The following is an 18,586-nucleotide window of genomic DNA, read 5'->3' on the forward strand; positions in this document are numbered from 1 at the left end:
AATTGGAAGAAAAAAAGAACTGAAAACTGATTTACAATAAAATGGGAAAAATTCAAAACTGAAAAATAAAATCCTGGCTTTATTTGTTTACATATCATCATCAAATAGTTGGGTCCTTAGTACATACATAGATACCAAGTTTTTTGCCATGGGAATTTGAAGAAAATAAGACACCAAAAAATTCAACAAGCTACATATGAATACAAGATAGAGAGATAGTTAGATAAAGATAAATAAATGAAGCTTTATAAAAATAGATATGGAAATAAATATAGCTAACCACATAAGAAATAAATAAATATTGAAGGTGAAAAATGCAATATGAGATTAGAGACAAAGGTGGTTACTGAAGGTGGTGGTGATAACGGAAATATACAATGGAAGATATACTGTTTGTTCTAGCTTTTAAGGGTATAGTAATTAGGAGAATATCTAGGACAATGGCTTTTAAAGTGTAGTCTCTAGGCCAGTAATATCAATGTCTCCTAGGAATTTGTTAAAAATGTCAATTCTGAGGCCTTACCCCAGACACACTGAATCAGAAACTCTTCGGGTAGAAAAACCAACAATCTGTTTTAACAAGCCCAATCTATTATTAACAAGTAATAAACACTAAAGTTTGCAAATGACTTATAGAAAAGTGGAAAAGATAATAACATGATGAGAAATGTATGTTGGTTAAAATATATATCATTTGCTTTAGGGGAAAAGAGAGCATATTAGATTGATTGACATTTATTGTTTACAAAGTGAGCAGGGCAGGTAGAGGTTTGGGATAAGTGGGAAGCGGGGGTATATAGTAAATAAGAAAACAAATCACCAGAATAATGTACATGTAGTTTTAATTCTGGATCTCACTTTACTTGAATAAGTCATATCTCCTATCTCCTCTTTGAGACGTAATTTCTCATTTATAAACAATGATGATAATATTATTTGTATTGAAATCTGTTTTCAGGATTAAATGAAATAGAATTTATACTCCACTCCACCCCAGGATGACACTCAAGTTTTAAATAAATTATACGCATGATGCCTAAATTGGAGACATAAGTAAGAATTAGTTTCTGAAGGGTCTCAAATGGCAGGCTATGGTATTTAGAAGAATTAATAGTAGTAATTCTAATTATGAGGCTGGCACTGCCATTTTACATTTGAGTGGATAAAAACTGTACGAACTTGTAGCAGTAAGCCTGGGGAAAAAAGTCATTTCTCAAAACAATTACAAGAAAAAATCAACAAGATTTACTGAATGATTAGAGGTGGAGGATGAGATAAGGGATATTTAGGGTCTGCCACTTTGGACTTCTCCAGTAATTGCAGTCTGAGAAGGCTCAGTCACAGTTTTAGGACATATCACTCAGATCCTGTTTTCTGCCTTCCCCTTAATTCCTACTCCCACTTGACAGGACAATAAGAAGCTAAGCTTGAGATGATATAATTTTATACCAAGATTCCATTTGAAACTTCAGACTCTGAATTCCACCATATTTCATATTGTTATTATTACCCAGAACTACACTAGGCCAGAAATATTAAATTCCAAAATTCTTTATCTGACAACAACCTTTTTTCTTCATGTTGTCTCATGCTGTGTCTTCCATGAACCCTCACCTTTGCCTCTAGAAGATCTCTTACCCCTGGATGCCCCATTTTCTCTAGGCTGTTACGTTGATTGATTCCAAGAAGCACCATTTGCATTTTATTCCTTATAACCAGAGTCCCCTGACTTGTGCTCCAGAGCATGCCTTTCACATTCTTTCTGAAGTTGTGCAAAATGGTGGTACGGGTTTTGATTTTTCAGTATGGACTAGATTATGTTATATACAGTTTGCAGTTCTATTTTTCAGTCAAACCAGTTCTACAAAACCCATCATCTCTATCAATCCAGCAATCCTTCTTAAGGTTAGAACCCAGTTAATAGTGTCACTTGTCACTAATAAATTTTCCCTTCATTCACTTCACCACCAAAACTGGCAATTTTACCTTCTAAATCTTTTTCAAAGTATTGTCTTCCTTTTTTCTCCACTTTACGTCCAGTTTTACTCCCCAATATCTTTTCCATAGGCTTTGGTTCTCACTTTAGCAGACATCACAATCACCAAAAGGACTTTATGAAAACAGTGATAGCTGAGTGCCCCCCTCCAGAGTTTCATACTCAGTAGATCTGGGGTAGGTCCATGAATCTATATTTCCAACAAGTTCCCAGGTGAAACTGCTACTGCCAGTTAGGCGCTACACTTTGAGAATTACAGCCATAGACAATTACAATAATCTTCTAACTTGTCTCCATTTCTCAATTCATGATCCAATATATTTATTTTCTACACTGAAGTCAGAGTGATCTATGCAACACAAAAGTTTGACCTTATTATTCACCCATTAGGATAAAGTTACATTGCGCTAACATGACAAAGGCCTCCATAACCTGGCCACCGACCATCTCTCTAGCATCATCATTAACAGCTTACTTTACTCAAATTCTGTTCAATTAACATTGAACTTTTGTATCCTGAAATGCATGCATATTTTCATGCTATTCCTACTGCATGGAATGCCTCTCCTAACTTTCCTCTCCTAGCTCTTACACTAAAAGAATTAGCTCAGCCATCATCTGTAGAAACCCTTCCCTGCAGCAAGAAATCAGAAAAACCATCTCTTTTGTGTGCTTCCTTATTGCTTTTCATTGTTATCAGTGTTATTACCTAGCCTATGAGATCATATATTCCAGCTGACCAACATATCAAAATGTTAGCCTTTCTAGGCTGAAGACTGTGTGTACTCATCCTTGTGCACCTTGAACTTAAAAATGTGATTTGAAAATGTTGGAGCAATGGAAGGAATGGGGATGAAATAATATAAAATTACTTTATTACTTAACTTTAGAATATTTAACATCTATCAGTTCTTAAAGTGCAGTGATATCACCTCTATACTTCCGATAACATAAGGTTAAATCATTCTGTTTGTTCTTTGAAAGGTATATTTGGGTTATTTAATCAAACCTTTATATTGGTCAGGTGTAAGAAATATGTTGGACCACATACACTTTGTTTTTACTTGTAAGACATTTTGCCTCAATCCTGTAAGCTTTTCAAAGTCATTATAACAACTGCTTTAAATATTAACCAAATATTATAGAATTAAAATAAAATCTGTTTTAAGATTTTTCTGTGTATCACCAACACATCTAATTAATAAGATTTTTGTCAAATTCACAAATAGTTATACCTAATATCTAATAAATATTTATACATATTTAATAATTGATTAAATTGTTTATCCAGAATTTTTTATAATCAAATCAACAAAATTTTCTCTAAATATCAGTGCATTAATGAATAGTTTTGTCAGTGATGAACCCACTTAATAGTGTATTTTACAGTTATCTATCCTTTCCCAATTTGATATATCCTTCTGACTGAACAACTTCCAACATGCACACTATAATTTGCTTATTTGTAGAAAAATAGGCAACAACATTCTAAAAATTTATATTATCAAATTCAAAAAAATTCTTGGAAAAATAACTTATATACAATTTTTTCACCAATATTTACTAATAAAAAGTGTTATTTGTATAGCCAATATTGCAATAATTAATATTGAAAGTTTTTATAACAAGAATTAAAAATAATCCATATCAAGTTTTAATTGCAACCAATGTTTAAATAAAAATCACTTTAAATTGATTTAAAGTACCATGTTGTATATTCTATAAATGCATTATAGAATTTTAAGATATGTTTAATTAGTAAATATCACTTATGTTGTTTAACACCTTATTCTCCTATTTTAAATGTTATATCTTAGTTCTAAATCATAAAATTTATATAGCAAATAATAGGATTAATAGACATTTTTCATACATTTGGAACATTCTCAATAAGCTGTATTTTCCCTTCCATGAGATTTCATGGCAAATAACACTTGGCATGCTAGAATTTTCATCAATGCATTTATTTGAATCTGACTTCTAATATCACATGTTTGTTTAACTGGAGTATGGTTCTTAAGAACTTTTAAAATTTATATATAATTAAGGTCTCAAAAACATATATGCTTCCTCTGCAATATATATTTTTTAAAAATAAATTTATGTTTTTCATTATGTATTTTATACAAAACATTTTACTCAAGAAAAATTGAGGTAGCTTCTAATAAAAGATATATGTAAATTAAAATAAATAAAATTAACACAGAAAGGCAAGATTATAAAAATGAAGGTATAACAGATGTGCTTAAGATGCAAGTAATTTTTGCTGACTGAGCATCAACTTTGGTCCTAGGCTTCCTGGTTTAAGAAAAGTTTAATTATTATTATTTACATTCAAAACAAGAAGACTTTAATTAAAAATAATTTTTTTACTTTCAGAATTCATGTGATTGTGTTTATCATTTAAGGTAATAAAACACTATGAAACATATATTTACCTCATTCAATATACTAAGATACTAATTTCAATTACAAACTGAAAATCATATATAATCATTATGGTTAGATTGGTAGGGTTAAATATTTTATGGTTAAATATCTTGAGGCTAAATATCTAAAGAGCTGGATTAAAAACATTTCATATTTATAATAACTTTATGTAACAAGCCCTAAATCCAAATAATGTACTTTCCATTGCCCAGAGCTCAGTTTAATGAGTGATACAGCAGTGTGTATGTGTGCTTGTCATTTACTCCATAATTAATCCTAATGTTGCATCAATTATTTTGACAGCTGTTCTCTTCACTATCAATCTATTTTTAGCCAAAATTATTCCAATTTACAGTATTTTAATAAAAAGACAAATTATGTTGAATACTTTTTTCAATGATAGAGTTTTCATCATCTCTAGCAATGAGTGATATATTTTTGTATGTTAATAATTATTGATGTCCCAAAAACTACTATATAAATCTATAAAGAAAAAGAGAGGGAACAAATGAACACATTAAAGAGAAAATTAAGAAAACGATCTGAGTGCCTCTGGAGTTCATAACTTTCTCTTCCTCTTCCCAAAAATGGGCTTCCTAACAGCTGTGATTTTGTGTCATAACTCACTACTGGCCACCTAATCAAACCAACATAAATACGAAAGTTGGGACATTCTGATTCTCCTTGAAAACTTGGAATTGAGATTGAGATGACCACTTTCTGTATGTAGCTGAGATGTAAATAGAAATGATTCACTCTTGGCCATATGGCCAATCTGCAGAGAGAAAATATGAGGTAGATAAACAGAAAGTAGTATAAAAAACTGAGTACTTGCAGCCAGTGCCTACACTCTGGGCTTGATGAGTCTCACCCAGATTCTTTCTTTGGGAGTCTGGACATACCTGCACAGTAATGCCTTTAGGCTTTAAGTAGCTCCAAACAGTTTTTTTGTTACTTGCAAGCAATCATTTTTCTCAATGGCTCAAGATGCCTTTTGCATATAAAACCATATTCATTTGGAATTCACCAATAAATTAGTATTAATTAGAATTATATAACTATTTATTGTGTTAGATCTAGACAGATTTAGTTAACAGATTTAGTATGTATGTATATATACATTCATACCTGCCATATGCATGTAAGAAAGCCAATCTCCCTAATGTAAGACACAAAATATGTTTAATTTTAATAGTTATATAATTGTATATAATTAGACTTTACCATATTTGAAATCTAGTCTATTTATATTTATTCATATAGAATATAATGATTTAATACCTGTTTATTAGCCCAAATAACATAAATTCAGGGTTAGGTTACCTTCGTTACATCATTTTGCAATGATTATAATAGAATCCTTAGAAAGCAGAGTTAGTGATTCTCTTCATTTTGTTGGACGACTGTTTTAAACTCCACGTTAATCATTCTCATTTCCATTATCTCAAATAATATTTACTAAAAAAGAAACTCAAATTCTTTAGAAAATCAGCCTGATTTAGTACACAGACACTAACATCACAATGTTGTATTCTGTTAGAATATGTCACCAACTTGATCTGCGAATAAAGCAAGTCACATTCTGTTACAGTTTCTTTGTACATATGATGAGGGCTAGTGCTGTGCAGCTAGTTGCCCCTTTTTCAGGATTTAGATCAATTGATAAAATCTTTTATGGAGATATTAATCTAAAGTTCTCTAAAAACACCAATATAACAGAGACAGACTCATTTTTACACTTTTGTATTATCTGGACAGGACTGAAGGAAATCAGAATTGGAAATGCTATCAAATCAATGTTCATACTGTGCCTGAACTGTAGATAAATGGAAACTATTTTTAATAACAAAATATGGCCCTTTAGATGAGCCCTTCCTTTAGAAATGGATGGTCTTCAGGTTCACACTGAATTTCACACAGAATAGCACAATTTACAAAACCCGGCAACACAGGGCAATTGGGTAATGTGTAAATTGGCTATTTCTGTTTGGAATCAGTATGCACTTTGGCTCCCCTTGGATCTTTTGTAACTGAAAAGTTGCTGAATCTCTACCTAAAATCAAAATTGGAAAAAGAGAGAACAAGAAAGTCAGCCACACATGACTGGGCATGCCAAAGAATTCTAATATAACAATTCAACTATGTGTTGTATAGTAACAGGTTATGGTTATTTTTCAGTAATTTCCCACCATTTTAAACACCGACAGCAATGTCATATACACAATTAGTGCTTTATTGAATAACCTGCATTTTTATATATTTGCTGTTTGTCTCAGAAGTCTCCTTTAAACTCTTTCATCTTTACTTTTCTTCACCGTCCCCACATCTTCCTGTAGAGTTTACTCATTTACTCCCTCACTCTTACTGTCTTATATACAACTCTCTAATGCTTATGGATTTTTCCTATGCTCACTGATATTTTTTGCTTTTTGTTTTAATTTATCTTTATGTTCCAGTTAGGCAATTTTATTTAAAAATATTTTCTTTTCTAATTTCCTTTACTTCCACTCTTTTGTTGCCTGTTACCCTTTTTATGTGTTTATAAATGCAGATAGAACACGACTTTTTGTTACATCAACAAGATTATATGCATATAAACCAAAGACGCATTCTGACCTAGTATGATGCTAAATGGACATAGCTAAAGTACCCACTTGAAATCCAAATGTATTGTTCTGAGATCCATGCCGAGGCACACCTGGGTTTTCACAAGAGGTTCGAGTGGGCTCTAAAATGAAGATTAAAAGGATATTAGTCCTTTAAAATTTACAATAGATATAGTTCTCTCATAGAAAATAATTTTCAATAATCTGGGGTTTGGCACAAATGATCTAGGAAATAATAAATAATGTAAATGTAATAACATCTCTCCATGGACAGAAGCCTGTTAATCTTGAAGCAAGAAAGTCAGGTAGACTCCATTTGAAATGAATTATGAAATTCTTGAACTTTGAACCCTTCTAATATAAAAGCACTTGACATTCAACTAGCTCTGTGGATGAGAAATTAAGGAAAGATAAAGGATATGAAAGCAATGTACATGCATATAACATTTGTCCAAAGACCTTGCTAAACTATGATTTGGGTTAGGGTAATATTTCTTGGAAGAAATAACAGTTTTTTCCCAGAAATAGGACTCGATAATTTGGATTTTACTGACACCCATAGGATATTCAGGCATAATAATGGTAGGTAGATGTGTCGGTTTATTTGAATGACAGATTATTTGGTTAGTTTACCAAATATGGCATTAATTTTAGGATTACAGAAATGTAGTTACAATCATTTTGAAATCAATATATCTTTTAGATATTTTTGGAACAAATCTAATTTCATATGAAGATTCTTTATTAACTATAAAGATCTAAGTAAAATGTTAGTACTTAATAATGTCACTACCTGAAAGTATTTTTATTTTTCATTTTACTGATATACAACAAAATTATTTCAAGTGTTTCTTCTGGAAGTTTAAAGTGCTAAAATTAATGTTGTATTTTCTACCAATATTCATTTCCAGTGCCTTCTAATTGCTTCTATATTTTACTCTTGTTTTTATATTTAGCCAACTATAGTTTATAGGATAAAGAAAACCATTAAATGTCACCCCTATTAATTACACTGTTACTGTGCATAATCAGCCTTTAATTAATATTACCTATGCAGTGAGGTGATGAACCACTCCAAGTGCCATCTGCTTGACATATTCTGGTGCTTGATCCCACTAATATGTAAGGAGAATTGCAGCTGAATGAAACCTCTGACTGGTATATAAAGCTTTTGCCTTCTCTTTTTCCTTGGGCAGGTATACCAGGGTCACCACAAAACTTTGCTGGAAATGAAAAGAAAGACGCTTATGTCAAAGATTTAGTATTCAGCAGAGTACGCAGTTTGGCAAAATGATGACAAGTAATTTGAAAATTGTACTAAAGAGATATATTATTCATGATAAAGCTATCCCAATGAAAAATTTTATTTTTTAGCTTATGTGCAGATAAACAAATACTAAATTGAAAACTCAGTATAACATTTAAAAATTAGTTTGATTTAGATGTTTTCCACTTAGTAAGCTACCTTAATAAAGATAGAATTTTTGTATTCTTGTTGTTTTGTATTGACCAAAATCAAACCACATATTTGGATTTGTTGGCTGCCAAGTTGGAGTATAGCCTTGAAAAAGTAGGTGACTCATAGGTATCCCTGTCAAAAAGAACCAACCCATAATGTTCCAGACTGCACGCTACAGATTGCAGTGCCCTTTTACATGTATATAAAAAGCTCTGGTTATTTGTTTTATTGTACCCTGAATACTCCGAACACTCGAAGCACATATCCCAGAATCTCATTGCCTTCCTCTTCAAAATATTGTCAGTATTTTTTAGCATTTTTTAAAAGAAAAGAAGGCCATCAGAATCTAAATCTATGCAAAACTATGGAATGTCAATGTTCTACAACAAACACTGAAAAGATCAACTTGATAGGCTTTCTAAAAATTTTGATTAGATTATTCCATTCAACATACATTTATTAATTACTAAAGAAAAATATTATTCTAGGTGGTTTGGGGCACTTGAACATGTCAGTAAACAAATACTGTAGGAAATCTGCTTTTGTAGGGTTTATGCATTTGTGAGGGAAGTGAACAAACAATAAACATAATTAGCAAGTTTAAGAAAAGGTAGTCTGTGAAAAAGCGGTAAGCCCTGTGGGGAAAAAAAATCATTCAGACAAAAGAGATCAAGACTGTATGTATGTGTGGTGGTGTGTGTTAGGAGGTGGGAGAAGATCTTAAATAAAGTGGCAAAGGTGTCTCTCACTGAGAAAAGATTTAGGGAAACAAAATACTTAGCCATGCTGAAGTCCTAAGGAAGGGCATTCTAGGTAGAGTAAACAGCACTGCCAAAGCCCTCTGCTGGGGCATGGCTAGCTTTCTAGAGGAAGATAAGGAGGCCTGTGTGGCTGGAGCAGAGTGAGCATGAAGTGTAATGGGGAATGAGAGCAAATGGTTTCAAATATATCCGATAACCCAGGCAAATGCACCTTTTCAAATGCTTTCAATGTTTTTATTGTGGCAAAGAAAATACATAACATATAATTTATAAATTTAACCATTTTCAAATGTACTCGATTTTCAAATGTTCAGATTAAGCACCTGAAAGCTTATTTCCCTCTGAAGAAAACAAACAGCAACAACCAAATGCTTTTAAGTATAAATGTTGCCTTAAGAGGATTATAGGTTGGGTGTCCATAAAATGCATCGTCCAAACTGAGAAACTTTTGAGAGTGAAAGGGGATTCTAAATGTACAAGACATCGACCACCACAATGGGAATAAACTTGGCATGCCCGAGCCATCTGGAACACATGTATACCTTAATTATAGACTACCATAATCTTGGCCTTAATGTCCAAATAAAACCTTCCCTGAAATTCAAGACTACACAATAAACTTGGATTTTTAAACCTCCTTTTAGTAGCATTTAAAACTTTTAAAAAATAATTAAAATGAAAAGTAATCATTAACAGCTATTTGTGACAAACCCACAGCCAATATCATACTGAATGAGCAAAAACTGGAAGAATTCCCTTTGAAAACTGGCACAAGACAAGGATGCTCTCTCTTACCATTCCCATTCAACCAAATGCTGGCTAAATATAAAAACAAGTATTGGAAGTTCTGTCCAGGGTGATCAGGCAAGAGAAATAAATAAGGGTATTCAAATAGGAAGACAGGAAGTCAAACTGTCTCTGTTTGCAGATGATGTGATTGTATATTTAGAAAACCCCACCATCTCAGCCCCAAATCTCCTTAAGCTGATAAGCAACTTCAGCATAGTCTTAGGATACAAAATCAATGTGTAAGAACCACAAGGATTCCTATACACCAATGATAGACAAACAGAGAGTCAAATAATGAGTAAACTCCCATTCACAATTGCTACAAAGACAATGAAATACCTAGGAATAGAACTTACAAGGGATGTGAAGGACCTCTTCAAGAAGAGCTACAAACCACTGCTCAAGCAAATCAGAGAGGACACAAATAAATGGAAAAACATTTCATGCTCATGGATAGGAAGAATTAATATTATAAAAATGGCCATACTGCCTAAAGTAATTTACAGATTCAATGCTATCCCCATCAAGCTACAATTGACTTTCTTCACAGAATTGGAAAAGCTACTTTAAACTTTATATGAAATTAAAAAAGAGCCTGCATAGCCAAGACAATCCTAAGCAAAAAGAACAAAGCTGAAGGCATCGTGCTACCTGACTTTGAACTATACTACAAGGCTACAGTAACCAAAACAGCATGGTACTGCTACCAAAACAGATGTATAGACCAATGGAACAGAACAGAGGCCTCAGAAATGACACCACACATCTACAACCATCCAATCTTTGACAAACCTGACAAAAACAAACAATAGGGAAAGGATTTGCTTTTTAATAAACGGTGTTGGGAAAACTGGTGATCCATATGCAGAAAACTGAAACTGTACCCCTTCCTTATACAAAAATTAACTTGAGATATATTAAAGATTTAAATGTAAGACCTAAAACCATAAAAATCCTACAAGAAAACCTAGACAATACCAATCAGGACATAGGCATGGGCAAAGACTTCATGGCAACAAAAGCCAAAGCAATGGCAACAAAAGCCAAATTCGACAAAGGGGATCTAATTAAACTAAAAAGCTTCTGCACAGCAAAAGAAACTATCATCAGAGTGAACAGACAACCTAGAGAATGGGAGAAAATTTTTGCAATCTGTTCATATGACAAAGGGCTAATATCCAGAATCTACAAAGAACTTAAACAAATTTACAAGAAAAAAACAACCCCATCAAAAAGTGGACAAAGGATATGAACATATACTTTTCCAAAGAAGACATTTATGCAGCCAACAAACATATGGAGAAAAGCTCATCATCACTGGTCATTAGAGAAATGCAAATCAAAACCACAATGAGATACCATCTCATGCCAGTTAGAATGGTGATCATTAAAAAGTCAGGAAACAATAGATGCTGGAGAGGATGTGGAGAAATAGGAATGCTTTTACACTGTTGGTGGGAGTGTAAATTAGTTCAACCACTGTGGAAGACAGTGTGGCGATTCCTCAAGCATCTAGAACTAGAGATACCATTTGATGGCCTGGTGCAGTGGCTCACGCCTGTAATCTCAGCACTTTGGGAGGACGAGGTGAGTGGATCTCAACGTCAGGAGATCGAGACCATCCTGGCTGACATTGTAAAACCCTGTCTCTACTAAAAATACAAAAAATTAGCTGGGCGTGGTGGTGGGCGCCTGTAGTCCCAGCTACTCGGAAGGCTGAGGCAGGAGAATGGCATGAACCTGGGAGGCAGAGCTTGCAATGAGCCGAGATCGTGCCACTGCACTCCAGCCTGGGCTACAGAGCGAGAATCTGTCTCAAAAAAAAAAAAAAAAAGAAAAAAAGAAATATCATTTGACCCAGCAGTCCCATTACTGGGTATATACCCAAAGGATTATAAATCATTCTACTATAAAGACATAGGCACACGGATGTTTATTATGGCACTATTCACAACAGCAAAGACTTGGAACCAACCCAAATGTCTATCAATGATAGACTGGATTAAGAAAATGTGGCACATATACACCATGGAATACTATGCAGCCATAAAAAAGGATGAGTTATTGTCCTTTGCAGGGACATGGATGAAGTTGGAAACCATCACTCCCAGCAAACTAACACAAGAACAGAAAACCAAACACCGCATATTCTCACTCATAAGTGGGAGTAGAACAATGAGAACACATGGACACAGGGAGGGGAACATCACACACTGGGGCCTGTCACCGGGTGAGGGTCTAGGGGAGGCATAGCATTAGGAAAAATACCTAATGTAGGTGACAGATCGATGGGTGCAGCAAACCACCATGCCACGTGTATACCTATGTAACAAAACTGCACGTTCTTCACCTGTATCCCACAACTTAAAGTATAATAATAAATAAATATTAAAATGACATTGGAAACCAGAGTAAAGTAACACAAGTATAATAATAGCACAAAAAACATTGGTTTACTGTGTTTAAATTTTCACTATCTCTTGGATATTGTAAAACTTTGGGCTAGTTGACTTTCAAGTCCTTCTGGCAATGCTGCATAACATCAAACCCAAAAGCCAGGGACACTGTCTTATTAATCTTTGTATATTCAGCACATTTTGAATTAATAGATGCTTCCTAGTGAACATCATCAATGGGCACTTCAGCTGAAGCAATTGTTTCGATAACTAACTTATTGCCTAACCTACTTCTGAAGTGTTTCTCTTATGCATATTCAAATAAAGGAGGGAGATTTAATCACCTAAACTCCTCAATCCCCCAGTACCCTCTCTGTGTGTCATTCCATCTATTTATATCCGTGAATTTTCATGTATGAACCAAACAACTTATTGATATCAGGTTTAGAGACTTCAGACACAGAATTTCTTTTCAAATGGCTTTAGTTCATAAAGACATGAACTTTAAGATGAGAAAACATACTTCAAGCAAAATTAAAGAGAAAAAAACATTCCTCTTTATAAAGTCCCTAACATTAATGGATTTGCATACCCAATGGATAAGGCCATCATTTCTTAAGTCTACCTTCTCTGAACTTCAATTCATACTCTGCCATTTTCTAGCCGTATGACCTTAGGCCTTATGACAATGTAGCTGCTTCCCTAAATGATGGCAGAGTAACACTGTGCCCTTGCAACTTGATTTTCCCTTCTGAGTTTAAGTGCCATTGTCTATTAAAATGTCATGACTAATCCTACATACCCAGGAGCACTGTTATGTGTAGTAGAAATGATATACGTAAAGCAACTGAGACAAAGATAGCCTTATTACATTTGAAATGTAAATACATATTTTATTATTATTTGTATTTCAACAGAACCAAAAACAAAATACCATATCGAGATAACTTCTTGATGGTAATTTTTTTTCAGTTATATCAAACAAACAAGCAAACCTGCCATATACTCATCTTTGTAAAACCTACTTGACCCTATCTGTCCTGGAGAAGACCTGGAGTATCTAGTACTATTCAGAACATAGTGATGTTTGCTAAGATGACCTCCTCCATGAGTCAGAATTTTCAGGGCCAATTATGTGACAAAAAGATTGAGGCACTGGAACAGACTTCCTCCAAAACTAGAGACTCAGGTAGAAGGGTGGGAGGAGTGGTGAGGGATGAGAAATTACTTAATGGGAACAGTATATACTATTTGGGTGATAGTTACCCTAAAAGCCTGGACTTCTCCATTACTCAATATATCTATGGAACAAAGCTGCACTTGTACCCCTTAAGTTTATAAAGTTATTTTTTAAAAATCATATTACGGTACCTAGAAGGAGTTCCTTTGGATGTTATATGAACTGCAGTCTAGACCACTACCGTGATAATAAGTTAGTTTTATCTCTCATGCTCAGTCTAACTTGTTAATATCTCTCTGAAGCAAATGTATTATTAGTGACCTGATGAGCAAGCAAAATGGCCGTATGCATGCCCAGTATTTGCCATCACTTAATAAGAAGCTTTTCAAGTAAATAATGCCAAAGTGCACCTAATAGTTTGTCTTCAGTTAGTCATCATAATTCTATGTCTATAAAATATATATTTATTTTATACTAACATATATCTGTTTCATTTTTAAAATATGTCTATAAAATACATAACTTGCATTAAATTGTAAAATGACTATCCATGAACCTAACACTGAACTTTAACGATTGATAATTGCCAATACTGTTGCAAATCTTTGTAGGCACCACCCAGAAGGCACCCCTTTTCTTAGGCCCAGGGTAGCATACTTTGTGTCATCCTAAATTCTGGGTTTCTCATTTCTATACATTTATGGTAATTTACATTCACGTATGTGCGTGTGTGTGTGTGTGCATATGGCATATATGTGTGTGTGTATGTAAATATAGGCACTATTATTTTTATTTTACTGCTAAAAAGAATGCTGATAACAATATTCTTGAACATGTCTCCTCATGCACATATATGAAAATTCCAGCAGGGCATATACTTAAAAATAAAATTTCTTGGCAATAGGCTCTGCAAGTCTTTAAGTTTACTAAATAATAGCAATTAGTTTTGCAAATGGCTGTATCAATTTACCCACTCATCATGAGTCTACAGAAGTTTATGTTACTCCATATCCTCACTAATACTTGATATTGTGTAATATTTTTTTCAATCTCCTGAGAGGAAATAGCTGTCCAGGTATTTTGACCATTTTTGTTGTATTGCCTTTTATATTTTAGAAAAAAATATATATATATTCTAAATATTGTCATTGTTTTCACACATATTGATTACATTGACAAGTCTGTGATTGGTCTCTGATAATGAGAAATTTTTATATTTTAATATAGCTGATATTTTTTCACTTTTTCATTTGTGGGTTATACCATTTGCATCTTGCTTAAGAAATTTCTTCTAAACCTGAGGTCATTTAGATAGATTCTAAATGTTTAAAACTTTTATATTTAAATCTCTGATAAATGTGGCATTGATTTATTTGTTGTGGTTGTGTGTATGTGTGTGAACTAATTGCCTTGCAGAATTAATTAAAATGTCCATTCTTTCCCTACTGACTTGTTCTATAATATATCACATATGTATAAATGGTTCTGTGTTCTCTACTGTATAAGAATGTTTTACTTTCTATACCTACATCAATACCATGCTGTTTTAATTACTATAGCAATATAGTTTTTATATCTGCCAAGGACTATGCTATATGCCAGGGACAGAGCAGCGAATAAAACAAAAAAAAATTCTCTGCTTTCAAGGAGCATAAATTTGAGTAGAGGACATAGTTCAAATAAACAAGATAAGTAAAATGTATAGTATGTCTTAGGAAAAAATAAGAAGTGAAAGGGGAGTGTTAAGGAGAATAAATAAAGCCTGGAAGGGATGTGGTATATGTCAGTGATGAAATTCAAATAAGGTGACCAGAGAAGGCAATACTGAAAAGAGAAATTTTTTGTAAAAAGCCGAAGGAATAAAAGGAAATTTCCAGGTAAAGTGAATAGTGAACATAAAAGCCCTCTTGTAAAAGCACAGCTGAGTGCTCAAAGAAAAGTAAGAAGGCCTGTGTTTCTGGAGCAGAGTGGATGAAGGGGTGAGTAGTAAGATATGATGAAATCAGAGGAATACAAGAAAAAAGTCCTATGAGCATGTAGGGGATTTAGTTTCCACTTTGAATGAGGTGAGGAAACCCTGGAGGGTCCTAAGCAACTTAGACAGTTAGCTCTGCATAATGTCAAGGCCACGAGACAGGTAGAGTCCTCCTCTATCCCGTGCTGGGAAAGGAAAAAGAACTAGGAACAGGATAATGCTAGACAACTCTCTGAATGATTATACTGTCCAGATAATGTTCTACAATCATTTTAGTAAAACTTCAAGAGGAGTTTGTTTTGTTTTGTGTTCTTCCAAATTAATCTTGAAGTAACACTTGCTAGGTATATAGTATACAGCAACCTCTGTAAAAAAAAAAAAAAAAAAAAAAAAAGGCAAAACAAACAAACAAAAAACCCTTTTATCTCTATGCTTACCCTGGTAATTTTAGATGTATAATCCCAATCATTATCATGACAAATGCCATCATAAGAACTTTATTTGAATAAACATGTAGAAGTGACATGGATTTATTGCCGAAAAAGATTTGGGAACAAATTTCAGAGTATTCGGCTAAGACAAAAAGGACATAAAAATAATTTTCTAGCAGTAGAATAAATTTAAGCCTGTCTCTAATTTGAGAAATAATTTTGAAAAATAAGAAAAGTTTATAAACTAAGCCGTTTAGTGTAAAATTTTGAATCGGGGAAGGAGAAACATAATGACTTAATTACATGAAAAGTAGCTACGTTGGTAAACACTGATTTTTCTTTGAACCCTAATTAGGCATTGAAGGAAGCTTAACAATCTCATATTTGCTCTAGAAAAATTTGAAAATTATAAGTTAGTTGAAATCATACTTACGTAAGCACTGTGGTACTTCACCACTCCAGGTACCATTCCCTACACAGGTCAAAACAGCAGGGAAGGATAGCTCATAGCCTGGAGAACAGATGTAGCTAATACTAAAGCCCCAGTCGAAATTTGTTCCTTCCAGCCTTCCATTAGAGATCTGGGGAGGAGTTGGGCAGGTAACAGCTGCAATTACATTAAAAGTGATTAGACACAGCTGTTGAAATATCCTGAGCGTTAAAGATATAAATAAATATCATTAGAAGAAGCACATGTGCTAATTTAACCTTTTCGAGGACAATACGTTGTGACATATTTTATTCTCCTGGTAGTATTTCTGAGACATTCCTGGAATTAATCCCTGCAGGATGCAACTTTTTCTTGGCAACATAATGGCTACTGGTTGTCAGAGATTCTCTTACAAAATAGCAAGCTGCCTGACATCTCAGAGAAGGCAAACAGAGGGTGAACTTCAATCTAGTATACTGTAAGTGATAAATTATTGGTTTTATATAAAATTATTTTCCAATGACCTTTAGACAGACAAGATTTGGGTTGTTTGGCTATATATAGTATCAGCATCTTAACCATGGAATTTGAAAGTAGTTCTGTGACATTTTTGAAAACAGAGGTCATATGTCTGATTATATTATCCAAGTTAGTTCCCTTAACCACTTAGATTAATATGTTAAAACTTATTATTATAGGGTTTATAAATGCAATTTTAATTTTTTAAAAAAATGTGTTTTGTTTAAATTGTTTTAAGTTACCTTTAAGCAAAGACAGGTTGGATAAGATAGAGATGAAAGGATAAGGAAGGGTATCAACTTCAAAATCTAAACATGAGGAATGACTGTATTACGAGAACTAAAAACATATATGAATAACTTTTTACAGTTGAGTAATATCTAATTCATGTCAGTATGAATTAATTAGTGTATAGAATAACATCTAAAATATAAAATGTCTGCTCATATATTTTCATTTACTAACTGTATATTTATAGTGATCTGATACAGAAGCTTAATAATCAAGAAGGAAAGACAAACACATTGAAATTATTAATTTTGTTAGATTATAAGTAAGATATTAAACCATTAAATCACATTTAAATAGAAACCTAAATGAAAAATCTTAATTATTAAAAATCTAATTATTATAAAACAATTTGTCTGACATTGCATGTACAGTATTCTACAAGTAATCATAAAAATTGGCCAAAAAATTTATAAAAATATTTCCAGTGGAAAAACAAACATAAAGTAGCAAATTTATGTCTGTATTGACTAACAGGTTAATTCTAGATTGTATTGTATGAAAAACAAGTTTTCCCATTATTTAAGAAAAATTACAGTTCTATAATTCACACTGGCCATTCCCAAATTATAGAAAGTATTTTTCCCCATCCTTGAATGACTTGACCCAAGTGGATCAGCAAATTACAGTTATAATTCATCAAGGTTATATTCTTTTGAAAATATTCATCAATTAATATAAATAACAATGGTGAATATGGACATAATATTTTACTTCTTTTTGTTACATTAAAGCTTGTCATTACTCACAATAAGATATAATGTTTTTGTCAAAATATTATTTTTAATTCTATATATTAAAATAAAATTTTTAAGAAACAGCCATTTTTAGTACTAGAAAAATAAATGCAACCTTGAACTAAAAAATTTTATTTAAATATACTTCAAATTTGTATATAAAAATGAGAAAATATGTACTGGTTACCATTTTTAAATGTTGAAGAAATCATTATCATACCTCTACAAGTTGCCATTACTCCACTCCATGTACCATTAATTGTACAAGTCCTGATTCTGGAGCCATTCAATTCCATCATGTAGCCTGGCTGGCACATGTAAGAAACATTTTGTCCAACCACATAATCATCTCCATATCTCAGTCCATTGGCTGGTATACCTGGGTCTCCACAACTGATTACTGTCAGTATTGGATTAGAAGAGCAGATGGTTAATGCGGCATGTATTTAATGGAGAGGAGTAGTAAGCATATGGCATACTTAATATATAAGCAGGAAAATTAGTTATCGTGTCCATTTTTAATCATAAAACATAAGCATATTTAAACCACATGCTGGCAATTCCTGATTATGATCAGGTATGCTTATTA

General features: G+C 33.0%; 1 protein-coding gene across 2 annotated transcripts in view; it reads right to left on the bottom strand.

Annotated features, from left to right (window-relative positions):
* Positions 1-18,586, bottom strand: part of CSMD3 (CUB and Sushi multiple domains 3) — a 1,213,340-nt gene that overhangs the window by 24,234 nt on the left and 1,170,520 nt on the right. For both annotated transcript variants that reach the window (XM_030795533.1, XM_003256134.3), the window contains 4 exons: positions 18,218-18,397; positions 16,457-16,630; positions 8,082-8,255; positions 7,081-7,154 (listed from right to left, as the gene is read on the bottom strand). In XM_030795533.1, the coding sequence (XP_030651393.1) occupies positions 7,081-7,154; positions 8,082-8,255; positions 16,457-16,630; positions 18,218-18,397 (602 nt within the window). The remainder of the gene's footprint in view (positions 1-7,080; positions 7,155-8,081; positions 8,256-16,456; positions 16,631-18,217; positions 18,398-18,586) is intronic.

The sequence above is a fragment of the Nomascus leucogenys genome, chromosome 16 (genome assembly GCF_006542625.1).
Source record: "Nomascus leucogenys isolate Asia chromosome 16, Asia_NLE_v1, whole genome shotgun sequence".
NCBI classification, from domain to species: Eukaryota; Metazoa; Chordata; class Mammalia; order Primates; family Hylobatidae; genus Nomascus; species Nomascus leucogenys.